This window comes from Mastigoproctus giganteus, chromosome 14, assembly GCF_048544385.1.
Source record: "Mastigoproctus giganteus isolate SK-2022 chromosome 14, ASM4854438v1, whole genome shotgun sequence".
Lineage (NCBI taxonomy): Eukaryota > Metazoa > Arthropoda > Arachnida > Uropygi > Thelyphonidae > Mastigoproctus > Mastigoproctus giganteus.
In genome coordinates, this window is record NC_143588.1 from 12,222,223 (window position 1) to 12,236,556 (window position 14,334).

Here is a 14,334-nt window from a genome sequence, read left to right on the forward strand (position 1 = left end):
AAAACTTCATATCTACCTTCACAACCACCCCCAGGTCCCTTTCATTCTCTACCACTGTCAGGGTAGTACCACAGAGTTGATACGTTGCCCTCCCCTGAGTCCAAGGATGCTCTCATAATTATGGCTAAGGGTTTGCTTAGTTGCTTTTCCACCTCATTTAATATAACTGGATAGATCCCATCCATCCCAGGAGCTTTTCTTACGTTTAACTTTAACAGTTTCTCTTCCACTTTGCTCTCAGTTATTACAAAATCATTAAGTATCCTGCTACAATTTGATAACCTTCTGCCATTTTCAAACCTTAATAACTACTCATGTGTGAATGTAAATGCAAAATACTAATTCAGTTTGTTTGCTATCTGAGCAGGATAATCAACACTCAAACCATCGATATCAAGTGGACCAATCAGATTCATCCCCTTCCTTTTAGAGTTTATATAAGTATAGAAATCCTTGCTGTTTTTCTTAGCATCCTTTGCCAAAGATTTCTCGTAATCTGCCTTTGCCTGCCGAACCTCCTTTGTGACCTGATTACAGATTAACTTATATCTGTCATATGCTTCTGAGTCGCTTGATAATTTATATGCATCCCATGCATTTTTCTTCTCTGTTACGAGTCTCATTAGTTCATTTGACAACCATTTAGGCCTAAACCTTGAACAATATTTCTTAATAGGTATGAAACTTTTAGTAGCTTCCACGATTAATTCCTTGAATGCTTCCCACTTAGAATTAACTGTTGGTAACATCGTCAGTTTATCCCACTGTACAGAATTTAAAAACTGTTGGAGACCACTGTACTCGCCTTTACGGAAGCAAAAACCCTTTCCTTTACCCCTGATGATAATTAAATCTTTAAGTAAATCCCACGTCAGTACACTGTGATCACTGCCACCTAGTGGTTCTTTTATCTGCAAATTCCTAATACATGAATGATCACTGCTGATAACCAGATCAAGAGTATTACTTTCTCTGGTTGTCTCTCGAACATGCTGCTGAAGAAAACAATCATCCAATAAATCCACAAAAGTCTGACTAGTGTGTGAGTGCCCAACCCACAAGTTCCAGTCAATATCTGGGAAGTTAAAATCCCCCATTATAAGACATTCCGATTTAATAGCCCACTCTATTTCTCTGTACAATTGTTCATTGTACTCATTCGAGTCATTAGGCCTATAACACACTCCTACTCTTATTTTTGCTTTCGCAGTGCTTATGTTACACCAAACTGACTCAACAGTGCACTGTTCATCTATATCAACTGGATGCACTAGTGTCCTTGACAACCGTGCCAACCTTCGTATCGTCTGCAAACTTGGACATTAAGCTTGATATACCATCATCAATATCATTTATAAATACAGAAAACAATAATGGACCCAATACTGAACCCTGAGGGACTCCACTAATAACATGAGCAGTGTCCATTGATTACCACTATCTGTCTTCTCCCCCTCAACCACCCTTTTATCCATAGCAGCAATTTGCCTCCAATGCCACACTGCTCCAATTTGTGCAGCAGTCTTCCATGTGCAACAATATCAAAAGCGTTTCTAAGATCCAAGTATATAATATCAAAGTTATTCCCTGCATCCAGTTCTTTTGTGACTGCATCATAGTATCCAATCAAATTGGTCAGGCAAGACTTTCCCTTAAAAAAACCATGCTGTGTCTGAGCTATAACTGAATTCTTGTCTAGATGATCCTGCAGTGCTTCTTTAACCAGTGCCTCCATTAATTTTCCAGGAACAGAAGTTAAACTATTGTCGCCCTTTGATCCTCCTTTGTGAATTGGGGTCACATTTGCACATCTCCAGTCCATGGGTACTTCCCCTGAGTCCAAGGAAGCTCTCATAATTATGGCTAAGGGTTTGCTTACTTCCTTTGCTGCCTCCTTTAATATAACTGGATAGATCCCACCCACCCAATGTGCCTTTCTTGTATTTATCTTCAACAATTTCTCCTCCACTTTACTATCAGTTATTACAAGATTCTCTAGCTTACTGCCAGAGTTGAATAACTCCTCATGTGTGAATGTCGATGCAAAATATTCATTCAGTTTGTTAGCTACCTGAGCAGGATCATCAACAGTTGACCCATCGATATCAAGTGGACGAATCTGATTCATCTCCTTCCTGCTAGAGTTTACATAAGTAAAGAACTCTTTGCTGTTTTTCTTTGCATCCCTTGCCAAAGATTTCTCATAATCTGCCTTCGCCTCCCTAACCTCCTTTGTAACTTGGTTACAGATCAACTTGTATCTATCATATACTTCCATGTCACGTGTTAATTTATATGTATCCCATGAATTTTTCTTCTCTACCGTATGTCTCATTAGTTCATCTGACATCCACTTAGGCCTAAACCTTGAACAATATTTCTTAGCTGGTATGTAAAGCCTAGTAGCTTCCAAGATAAGTTCTTTGAATGCTTCCCACTTTGAATTTGCTGTTGGTAACATCATCAGTTGGTCCCACTGTATAGAATTTAAATACTGTCTCAGTCCATCGTAGTCGCCTTTACGAAAGCAATAACCCTTCCCTTTATCCCTAATGGTAGTTACCTCTTTGAGTAAATCCCACTTCAGCACACTGTGATCACTGCCACCTAGTGGTTCATTTACCTGCAGATTCTTAATGCATGAAGAATCACTACTGATAATCAAATCAAGAGTATTACTCCCTCTAGTTGCCTCCCGAACATGCTGATGTAGAAAACAATCATCCAATAAATCCACAAAATCCTTGCTAGTGTGTGAGTGACCAGCCCCCAAATTCCAGTCAATATCTGAGAAATTAAAATCCCCCATTATAAGACTCTCTGATTTGCTGGCCCACTCTATTTCCCCGTACAGTTTCTTATTATACTCATCAGAATCATTAGGCCTATAGCACACTCCTACTCTCAATTTTGATCTCCCAATGCTTATGTCACACCAAACTGACTAGACACTGCACTGTCCAGCAATGTCGACTGGCTTCACTTCCTTGGATTTTATGCATTTCTTAACTAATAGCATAACCCCTCCTCCCTTCCTACCCTGTCTATCCTTTCTGTAGACAGTGTACTCCCCAAATTCCAGTTCTGCATTCCTTATATCTGTGTGACACCACGTCTCTGAAATCCCCACAATATCTGCCTTTGACGTTTTGAGCAATACCTCAAATTCATCAATTTTATTTACTAAACTCCTAGCATTGGTGTACAAGCAAGTATACATGCACCTGTTCTTTTTCTTAGCTACCCTAACACAACCTATGTGTTTATTTGTACCCCAATGATTCCCAGCAGTCTCTGAAATATCCTGCATCTTATTTTCGAGGCTGCAGCTCATTCCAATAGAAGCAGTGCAAGAATCACTTTCACCTCTGCCAGTGGCTACTGTTAATCTATTAGTCCTTGTATCCCCCCAAGCTAGCAGTTTTCCGACCCATCTAACACTGCCTCGATAGCATCAACAAACATTCTTGCACCCTTTCTATTTGAGTGTATCCCATCCCTGTAGAAGCAGTCTATCCTGTTAACAAGTACAGACACCAGGCTGAAAAAAATTCTACCCCTTGAGCCTTGCACAATCCTTCCAGGGCTGAATTGATCGACAGGGCTCTTGTCATATACTACCTCCTATCGTGTCTGGGCAGAATTGCAGACGCTTTCAAATTCAACCCTAATTCACGGCTTTTTTTCAACAGTGACCTGTACTTGTTAAGTAATTCCGCCGGTCTCCTACTCTTAATATCATTAGTGCCAACGTGTACAACTATCACCTTTTGTGCCCTTAAAAGATGATATCCGCTCTACAACGTCATCAACCTTTGCCCCTGGCAGACATACCCTGGTCCTGTTCCACCTATCCTTTTTACAAAGCATGTTTCCCGTTTCCCTGACAATAGAGTCACCAACAACTACTAGTTCCTTTGGGACCAGCGCATTCTGCCTTGGGGGCTGCCGCTGTGTTGCGCGATGACCAAGTGCAAGCTCTGGCATTGGTGTGGGCAGCTGAGAGCTTGATGGGCCCCTCACTTTTAATCCTTTGAGGGCATCCACTCTGTCCTTCAACAAAGACATCCCCCATGGCAGTATCATGTCCCGTACCTGACTGCTCCACAAACATCAAGCAAGTAGTGCATTTTAATAGGCTGTGATTCAGAGGGCAACTGCCCCCCCTTAGTTCTCCCATTAGCTTGAGCCTTTTGCTTTGCTGCTCTGCTCAGAGTCATGATTTCGATTTAATTTCAATAAAATTTCAATTTCAGTACAAAATTAAAACCCTATACTTATATCTCAACACAGTTATAATGCTATATTTATGTTTCAGTATCGAGTGTTATCTATGAACTTCCGTATCAAGTTAAGTATTAATTATTTATTTATATTCACCACTTATCAATAGAATTACCAATACAGAATAAGTAGTGTTTCCTAGTCTAATGGAAAACTCACAACATAGCACAGTACTGTGGCACACACTATTTGAGAGTCAGTAGTGCAAAACATAAGGCATATCAGAGAAATTAACTCTGTATGCAAATATGACATCTGTATCATTATTCAAAGCAATTTTTAAAATGTTTATACAATGAAAGTTGATTTTACTTACCTAACAAAATTGGAATTTGCAGCTAAAACTGGTATATTATATTTTTCGAAGGAAAGGTTATACAGAATCAGTGCCACCTGAAAATATAAAGCAAACGATCTTTAATCTGCAAGATGGTATAACAAAATAATTAAAAACTAAAATATAAAAGAAATGTATTCCGATACTGCTTCATATGTACATATATAAAGTCAATAATGATATAAATAACATAAACATGATGGTAAAACATTTTGTAAAATGTTTGATTATAAGGTAATCTACTAGTGATCCCTAATGCCAATGTATTATATTAAACATTACACAGTTGTGAGCTGTGAATATTTTAACAATGGGGTCGCAGTTTTGCTGACTTTTTGATGTGAAACATCCTTGGGGGTACCTACCAAGTAAATCTGATCAGTTACGGAAAAGACGTCATCCACCAGAGATGCTTCCTATGCTCATGCCACTAGTCTGTGTCAAGCACTCACAAGCAGTGTGATTAGAGCGCGACACATTTTTCGTGACCAGTACGATATCTTGAGTTCGAACTTTTTTAGAATTTTTAAATAGTAGGACGTCATAATCATAATTACTGCAGTAAGTATGACTGCAACAATACAAGTATTTGTCATATAATTGCAACAATACAAATATTTGTCAACAATTTCTTTTTTCATCTTGCATTTTTGTTGCATTCCATTGTTGGGTGCCCCCAACAGCTGCGTATATCAATTACAAGATCTGGTACCTCAATCGACACTGTTTTCCAGAGACATTTAGATATGTTGCAGTTGTAAGCATATGTCTATTACTTTAGTTATCATAAATCTATTGTATCTTCTCTTCCAGGAATTATGGAAATTTGTGAATGATCAATAAAATATTTACAATACAAAACCTCTTTTTATACTGTCAATATATACAAATCAAAATACTTAAATGAAACGCAAAGGATGTTTCACATAAAACCATCTACTGTGTGTGCTTAGCACAAACACCACTTTTTTTATTCTTTTTTTTACTAAGGGAAATATAATGGATGCATTTTTTTTTCACGATAAAATTTTAATATTGTGAATAAAAAATAACATGAAAACTATCACAAAACATTCTGCAATATAAAACAAATATTACCTAAAAAAATAAAAATATTCTATAAAAGGTACACAAAAATCACAGATTACATGAAAAAAATTATTACACAAATATTCAAGAAAAATTATTCTAAAAATTGCCATATAGAATTTACTTCTTTATTAATATTTGTTGTCGACCTGCTTTGCTCAATAGCTGAGTGATGATTACGGAGGAAAGATGTGACGTACCGATCTGGACCAAATTGAAGCAATGGTTTTCCATTTAGATATAATATTATCTACATTATGTTTAATTGTCAAAGACGTTCTTTTTATTGTTACAATATTATTCATTAAGCTGAAAGCTCACTCAGCTTCAGCATTGCTAATCGCAATGGTTTCAAGGATATTTTTGGCTATTTTAAATGAAAAGGGAATTTCACTCAATATTAAAGATACAGTGTCTTTGGCAAAATATTTAAAATAAATAATTTTTATTTCATATTTTATTAGAAATCTTAAATATTTTATTCATTTTTCATGCCATGGAGACAAAAGTTTTTCATTATTCCACGATTTCAGGTAGCATATGTTAAAGATTTCTTTTAATTCCTAATTGTCAATGATATCATTATTCTCTTTATTTAATTTAAAATTCCTCTGTTGCGTTAATAACCGATCCTTTAAGGATAAAACAATGCAGTTTAATAACTTGTCATGAGGTAATTTTTTAAATATGTTCTTAGTTTCGATTTTGATTCCTTCAAATTCTTTCGACTTCAACATGAACTCAATTTTAGCTTCATAATTTCCATCAGAAATTTTCAAATTAGCAGTAGCATTGATAGTTCAAATAATTAATTTAACTGCTTTTACTATAATGATGCTGCGACTTTGCAAAGCTTCTGAAAGGTAAGAGAGCTCCTGCAGGGTGTTGATCATTAGTGCTAAACCATTAAGAAATTCCAGATTTAAAATTCAGTTTAATGATCCGGAATATTTAACTTCTGATTTGTATGCATAAAACAGGATAATTCCTGCAAACCACAATTGCAGTCTGCAAGCTGTCCATCGTTCTTAAGTTCTTTAACAATTATCCTTAAATCGCACTGGTTTTTTGGAGAAAGGTGATATAATGCATAGTTGGTTTTTTTTTTTTATTATTATTATTATTATTATTATTATTGCTTGTATGCCATTATATTTGGGAACATTTTCTTCAAGGTGAAGGTCTTGACGCAATTTCAAAATCTGCTAACATTTTGTCTTCGGAAAGTTCTTTTAATATCTTAGCTGCCCTCATTCCCCCTCCCCTCTCCTTAGATGTCACTACTGTCACTAGTTTTTTGGATAATGTCGGAATCACTCAGATATTCAGTCCAAAATTTCGGAATCACTCAGATATTCAGCTACTGTGACTGTGTAAACTTAGACAAGGGAAATTTACTGAAAGGTGTGGACCAATCACTTCTCTGAAAAACAGATGACTGCTTTCTGGAGTAAAGGAGAACCACAACACTGGCTATTATCCGTGTCGGGAATACACCTTAATCTTCTGACTGGCTCTGGCTATGGAAAGCATATTGACTAGCACGACTTCTCAGTAGGTGGGATAGGTGGCTGCATTGGCTCTACTAACATTACAGAATGGCAATCCCTTTAACCCTTAATTCAACTGCTTAAATTGTCTAAAGGCCAGAGGTGGGAACAATGTGTACAAAGTTGTCTCTTGTAATCCGTTCATTATATGGAATTTTTTTTCATTTTATGGAAACTATTTTAAATGTAATTACCAAGAATTAAAAATATTAGCTACAAAGAAGTTTCTAAATGGAGGTCTGATTGTAATAAAATCAAAAATGAAGCAATTTTAAAATACATAACTCAGTAGTTTTCAACCGGGGTGCCGCAACAACATTCTTGGGGTGCCGTGTAATTTGGGTTCAAGTTACTGAAAGTTATTATTATTGTTATTTATTTATTTATTTTTTTTGAAATTTCTATATTTATTTCATTATAAAAAGGCATATGGTATCCATTGTACAGTATCTTTTTAATTTTGTGGTGATCTATAATTGACCATTATTTAATACCTCTATAGAAAGAATAAAATTATTATATAGGTATAATATTAAGAGGTCGAAAACCACTGTTAGGTATTTCTTTTGGCCTAAGGGTGGTGTGAAAAAATTACTGGGACACTAAGGGCACCGTGAACTGAGAAAGTTTGGGAACATCTGACATAACTGGTCAATTGCACCATTAAAATAGTTGGGATGTGGCCCCGCACGCTCCACCGTAGTTCCGGTTCTGGATACTCAATATTCAGGATTTCATTTGCAAAATAAATGATCTTTTCAACAATGGGCTAGAAAATTAAAAAAAAAATAAAATAACCATGGCCTCTCGCAAGCCCACTATAGCTCACCACTGACATTATGTGATGATAAGATAATATTAAGAGAGAGATAAAATATGTTTTAAAGCCATGATTTATATCTACAAATGAGAATGGTACCAGCTAGCTCTAAATCATAATAGCGAAGGATGACAATACCAGATAGCCGATCAATACAAGATAGTAATCTTACATTGCTGACCTAGCTGGTATTATTCTGATTTGCAACTGATAAATATTGAATTTAAAATATAATTTTTCATTTTAATAATACATATATATAGAAAATTTTATCAAAAACTTCAGAGAATTTTGCAAATATTTTATTTATTTTTTGATGACAAATGTTTACATTCTTAATATTTTCAATATAATCTTCCAGAACCACACATTGGTTCCATAATGCCTAGCATGGATCAAAACATTTTTGGAAAATTTTTTGGGAAACTTTTAGCCAGTATGTCATGTATAATTCAATTTCTTGAATCTACGTTACAGGAAAGAAATTTATTTAAATTGCTTTCCTTTCACATCATGTTTTAATTTTGGGACTAGCCAAAAGTCACATAGTCCCAAATCAGGCAAATAAAGTGAGTGTGGTGCAAATGGAATGTTTTGGCTGATCAAAATTTACTGCACAACTGATGTCCAGAAGCTTGTAATGATGTAGCCAACCATGTTGCCATTTTCTGGATTATTTTCAGTAGAAGATTGTATCTCTTTGTGTGTGTGCTTGATGTAAGCAGTGTAAAGAAGTTAGGTGCCAACTCTGCATCATTATGGGCCTTTATGAGAGCGTGAAGGAGAGGGGAGATGCCCTCGAAGGACTTAAACTGGGGAACCCATCAAGCTCTCAGCTGCAAACATCAATGCAAGAGCTTGCATGCGATCATCAGGCAACACAGCGGCAACCTTCAGGGCAGAATGCACTGGTCCCACAGGAGCTAGTTATTGTCGGTGACTCCATTGTCAGGGAGATGGGAAAGATATTGTGCAAAAAGGATAGGTGGAATAGAACCAGGGTGTCTGCTAGGGGCAAAAGTTAATGACGTTGTAGAGCAGATATCATCTTTTAAGGACACAAAGGGTAATATTGTTGTACACACTGGCACTAATGTGTACAACAGTAGAGTAGGAGATCTGCAGACTTACTTAACAAGTACAGGTGTGACATAAGCACTGGGAAAACCAAGTTGAGAGTAGGAGTGTGTTAAAAAGGCCAAATGACTCTGATGAGTACAATGAACAAATGTACAAGAAAATAGTGGACCAATAAATCAGACTGTCTTATAATTGGGGATTTTAATTTCCCAAATATCGACTGAAATTTGTGGGTTGGTCACTCACGCACCAGCAAAAATTTTGTGGATTTACTGGATGATTGTTTTCTACAGCAGCATGTTTTAGAGAACCAGAGGGAGTAATACTCTTGATATCTTACTCTTCATGCATTCAGAATCTGCAGATAAAGGAACAACTAGGTGGCAGTGATCACAGTGCACTGATGTGGGATTTACTTAAAGATGTAACTACCATCACGTGTATGAGTTTTTGCTTTCAAAAAGGTTACTTTAGTGGTCTCAGAGAGTTTTTAAATTCTATACATCATCTATACAAATGATGATGTTACCAACAGCAAATTCTAAATGGGACACATTCAAGGAATTAATCTTGGAAGTTACTAGGCTTTTCATACCAACTAAGAAATACTGTTCAAGGTTTAACCCTAGATGAATGTCAGATGACCTAATGCAACTCATGACAGGAAAGAAAAATGCATGGAACGCATATATATAATCAGGAGAGACAGATTTCAACGGCAGATATAAAACAGTCTGTAATAAAATCACAAAGGACATTACGCAAGCAAAGGCAGATTACAAGAAAATTTTGGGAAACAATTTTTGGTTAACAGGAGAGATACTTAAATAGAAAGGGTGCAAGAATATTTGTTGATGATATCGAGGAAGTGTTAGGTGGGTCGGAAAACTAGTGGCATGGGCGGGTGGGATTCACAGACTAAGAGATTAACAGTAAACAAAGTAAAGAAAAAGAGTAAAGACTTCTTTACTTATGTAACTCTAGAAGGAAGGGGGATGAATCAGATTGGTCCACTTGACATCGGCGGTTCAACTGTTGATAGCTGACAAACTGAAAAAGTATTTTGCATCTATGTTCACACGAGGTCTGTAAGGAAGCGGAGGCAGAAGTTAATCAAACCCTGGCAGGGAGCTAACTAATTTTGTAATAACTGAGAACAAAGTGGAGGAGATATTGTTGAAACTGAACATAAGAAAGGCACCCGGGGTGGATGGGATCTATCCAGTTATATTAAAGGAAGCAGCAAAGGAAGTAAGCAAACCCTTAGCCATAATTTTGAAAGCTTCCTTGGACTCAGGGGAGGTCCCCGTGGACTGGAGATGTGCAAATGTGAACCCAATTCACAAAGGGGTTCAGACAGTGACACAAGTAATTACAGACATATTAGTTTAACTTCTGTTCTGGAGAAATTAACCGAGGCACTGATTAAAGAAGCAGTAAAGGATCATCTAGACAAGATTGCAGTTATAGTTCAGAAACAGCATGGATTTGTTATGGGGAACTCTTGTCTCACCAATTTGACTGGATACTATAATGTAGTCACAAAGGAACTTTTTTTTTTTTTTTTTTTGTTAGTTGTTGGCGCATCAGCTTCTGTGGCCATAATGCACCTCCCAAAGTTTTTGCCTTTTTATTCTGATCCAAGCCGGAGGCAGGATTCGAACCCGCAACATTTGGGTTGCCAGGCAGGCACTTTACCCACCTGGCTAAACCGGTCGGCCACAAAGGAACTGGACGCAAAGAATAATCATATCAAGGGTGACACGGCTAATTAGAGACCTGTTAGTCTAACTTCTGTTCCAGGGAAAATAATAATGGAGTCACTGTTTAATGAAGCGATGCAGGATCATCTAAGCAAGTCTGCAGTTATAATTCAGACAAAGTATGGGTTTGTTAAGAGGAAGTCTTCTCTGACAAATTTGATTGGATACTATGATGTGGTCACAATAACTTTGATATCATATATTTCGATTTTAAGTAAGCTTTTGATACTGTGGCACATGGAAGACTACTGTACAAATTGGAGTAGTTGGCATTAAGGGCAAGTTGCTGCAATGGATAAAAGGATGGTTGAGTGGAAGAAGACAGAGAGTGGTTATCAGTGGACACTGGACTGATATTATTAGTGGAGTCTCCGAGGGTTCGGTTTTGGGCCCGTTGTTGTTTTCTGTATTTATCAATGATACTGATGAAGGTATATCAGGGTTAATGTCTAAGTTTGCAGATGATATGAAGGTTGACAGAGTTGTTAATGACAGTAATGGCAGTGTGCTACTGCAACAGGATCTAGATAATTTGGGCAGATCGGCTAAGAAGTGGCAACTGAAGTTTAACCTTGACAAATGCAAAGTACTGCATATGGGTAGTAGTAACCCCAGAGAAACGTACCAACTGTGTGGTACTACACTCGGGGTAGTGGAGATTGAAAAGGACCTGGGGGTAATTGTGCAGTCAGATGTAAAGTTTCCTGAGCAGTGCAAAAAGGCTGCAAGAGTAGCTCATGGTGCCTTGACAATGATATATAGGAATTTTGCTAGCAGAGATAAGGAAGTGATTCTCCCCTTGTATAAGGCAATGGTCAGGCCACACCTTGAGTACTGTATACAGGTCTGGAGGCATTTTAGGAAAGATGCAGAGCTGCTGAAACGAGTACAGAGAAGGGCAACGAGATTGGTGAGTGGAACAAAGAGTTGCTGTTACCAAGAAAGGCTTTGGTTTCGCAAATTGCAGCTTCTGGAGACTAGGCACCTGCGAGGTAATATAATTGAGGTGTATAAGGCCTTGAATGGGTTGACCAAGCTCAATGCTGATGGATTCTTCCTCTTCCTCAGATTACTCACTGAAAGGACATAAATTCAAACTAAGGGAAGACAATTGTAGAATAGATGTGCAGAAATTTGCCTTTAGTCAGGAGGTGGTTGATAGTGGAAATAAACTTCCATCTGTTGTAGTGGAGGTCAGCAGCTTAAATAAGTTCAAGGCAGAAGTAGACTTGGAGTGAATGGGAATTTTTTTTTTTTTTTTTTTTTTTGGCTGATGCTATATAATCTTGCTTTCTTGCATCATATGCCTCTACTAATACTAATGCTAATATCTCTCAACTATTTTTTAAAAAATTACTGGTAGTAGACAGTATTAAGAGCATTAGCTCATGGTAACACTCTTAATGGTATTCATAATCTTAATAGTATTATCAGAATTCATGTAGTCTATGACATGATAGTAGGAATGAATGAATTCTGTTAAAACTATATCTTTTCAATGTCAAAAAATGCAATCAGCATCTTTTGACTAATTCCTTTTTTTTTTACCTTAAGAACAGATTTATGACCTAAATTTATCAAGTGTGCTTCCATGACTAACTTACTACTATTACAACAAAATTTAATGTTTGTAAATTATTCAGATTTTATCATTTTCAATACATGTGTGAAATGAGAAAAAGAAGTATTCATTCAAATTAGAAAAAGAATTATTCATTTGTGAAGTGACTTTCTGTTTAACAAAGCAACTTTCTGCAAGAATGTCACATAACCAAGAATCAAACAATTTTCAGCTGCAAGCAATAGATAAGTTTTAGAAGAATTTTGCTGGTTTATTGACCTAATTGTCATATTAAATCTTATTCGAAGTAGCTTTATAGACCTAGTCATGCTCATTTTATTTTTTACTTTAGCTGGAGATTTTGTATATTACTACTAAATATACGTAGAACGTGTGTATCATTTGAATCTTGCAGCCATTGTTATAGTGTGTGTGTGGTAGGGGAATTCAAATATTTTAATTGTGGTAAACAGTTATCCTCTTAAGTTTGAATCACTTAAGTTGGTTTAAGTTGGATAATTTTGTTAAATACTATTATTAACTTCTAATCACTTGTAAGGCATATATCTCTTTTTTGTTTCCCTAAGGTTATAATTAAATTAATATTGTGATTGTTAGAGTACAACATAAATGTATATCCCGAACTTGATAGCTCAAGGTATAACATAAACCTCGATAGCGTAATATGCATTTAGGAATCTATTAGCTTAGTGCAGTATTGTCAATTAATCATTTAAATTTATTAATCCTATTTTCATTGTTAATCAATTAAACTGCATTTAAACAGAAACAATGCCCTGGACTAGAGCAGCAAAGCAATGGGCAAAAAGCAGCAAAATTGCTGTGGCTCGGGGTAGAATCAAAGTGCCGATTCACCAAAGAATCACAGCCTAATAAAATGGACCAACTTGTGAAATGTTTGTGGACCTTTCTGAAACAGGACATTATCTAGCCAAGGAGGATGGATGTCTTTGTGTGTGTGCAGAGTGTGAAGAAATTAGGTGCCAACTCAGCATTCTGAGGAGCTTTTAAGAGAGTTTGAAGAGTAGGGTAGACAATAACAGTAATAGAGGCATGTGATGCAAGTAAGCAAGCGTACGAGCTTATGTAGCATCAGCCAAAAAAAAAAAAATAATAATAATAATAATAAATAAAAAAAATTTCATACAACCATTCCCTCAAAGTTTGTCCAGTTCCTCCTTAAATTTATTTAAGCTATCAACTTCCACAAAGACAGATGGAAGTTTGTTCCAGCAATTAACCACCCGCTGGCTAAAGGCAAATTTCCGCACATCTGTTCTGGAACTATCTTTCCACAATTTGAATTTACGCACCCTCAGGTTCGTAATCTGAGCAAGTGAAAGAATCCCATCAGAATTCAGCATGCTCAACCCATTCAAGACCTTATACACCTAAATCAAATCACCTCACAGGTGGCTAGTCTCCAGCCGCTGCAATTTGCAGAACTTAAGCCTCTCTTGGTAAGAGAATCCCTTCATTCCCCTCACCAATCTTGTTGGCCTTCTCTGTACATGATTAAGCAAACTACATCCTTCTTAAAATGAGGCCTCCAGATCTGTACGCAGTACTCAAGGCATGGACTGACAATTGCCTTATACAAAGGGATAATCGCCTCCTTTTAACTGCTAGCATAATTCTTGTATATCATTGACAAAACTCCATGACCTATTCTTCCAGTCTGACTGCATTGCTCAGAAAACTTCACATCTGACTGCACAATTACTCCCAGGTCTTTTTCATTTTCTACCACCCTAAGTGTAGTACCACACAGTTGGTACATTCCTGTGGGGGTTACTTCTACCCATATGAAGTACTTTTGCATTTGTCAA

The 14,334-nt window shown here is 36.7% G+C and overlaps 1 protein-coding gene across 1 annotated transcript in view; it reads right to left on the minus strand.

The window, feature by feature from the left end:
• Bap170 (Brahma associated protein 170kD) overlaps positions 1–14,334 on the minus strand; it is a 557,627-nt gene that overhangs the window by 339,470 nt on the left and 203,823 nt on the right. Inside the window, exon 8 of the mRNA XM_090388941.1 lies at positions 4,601–4,677. Coding sequence (XP_090245067.1) covers positions 4,601–4,677 — 77 coding nt within the window. The remainder of the gene's footprint in view (positions 1–4,600; positions 4,678–14,334) is intronic.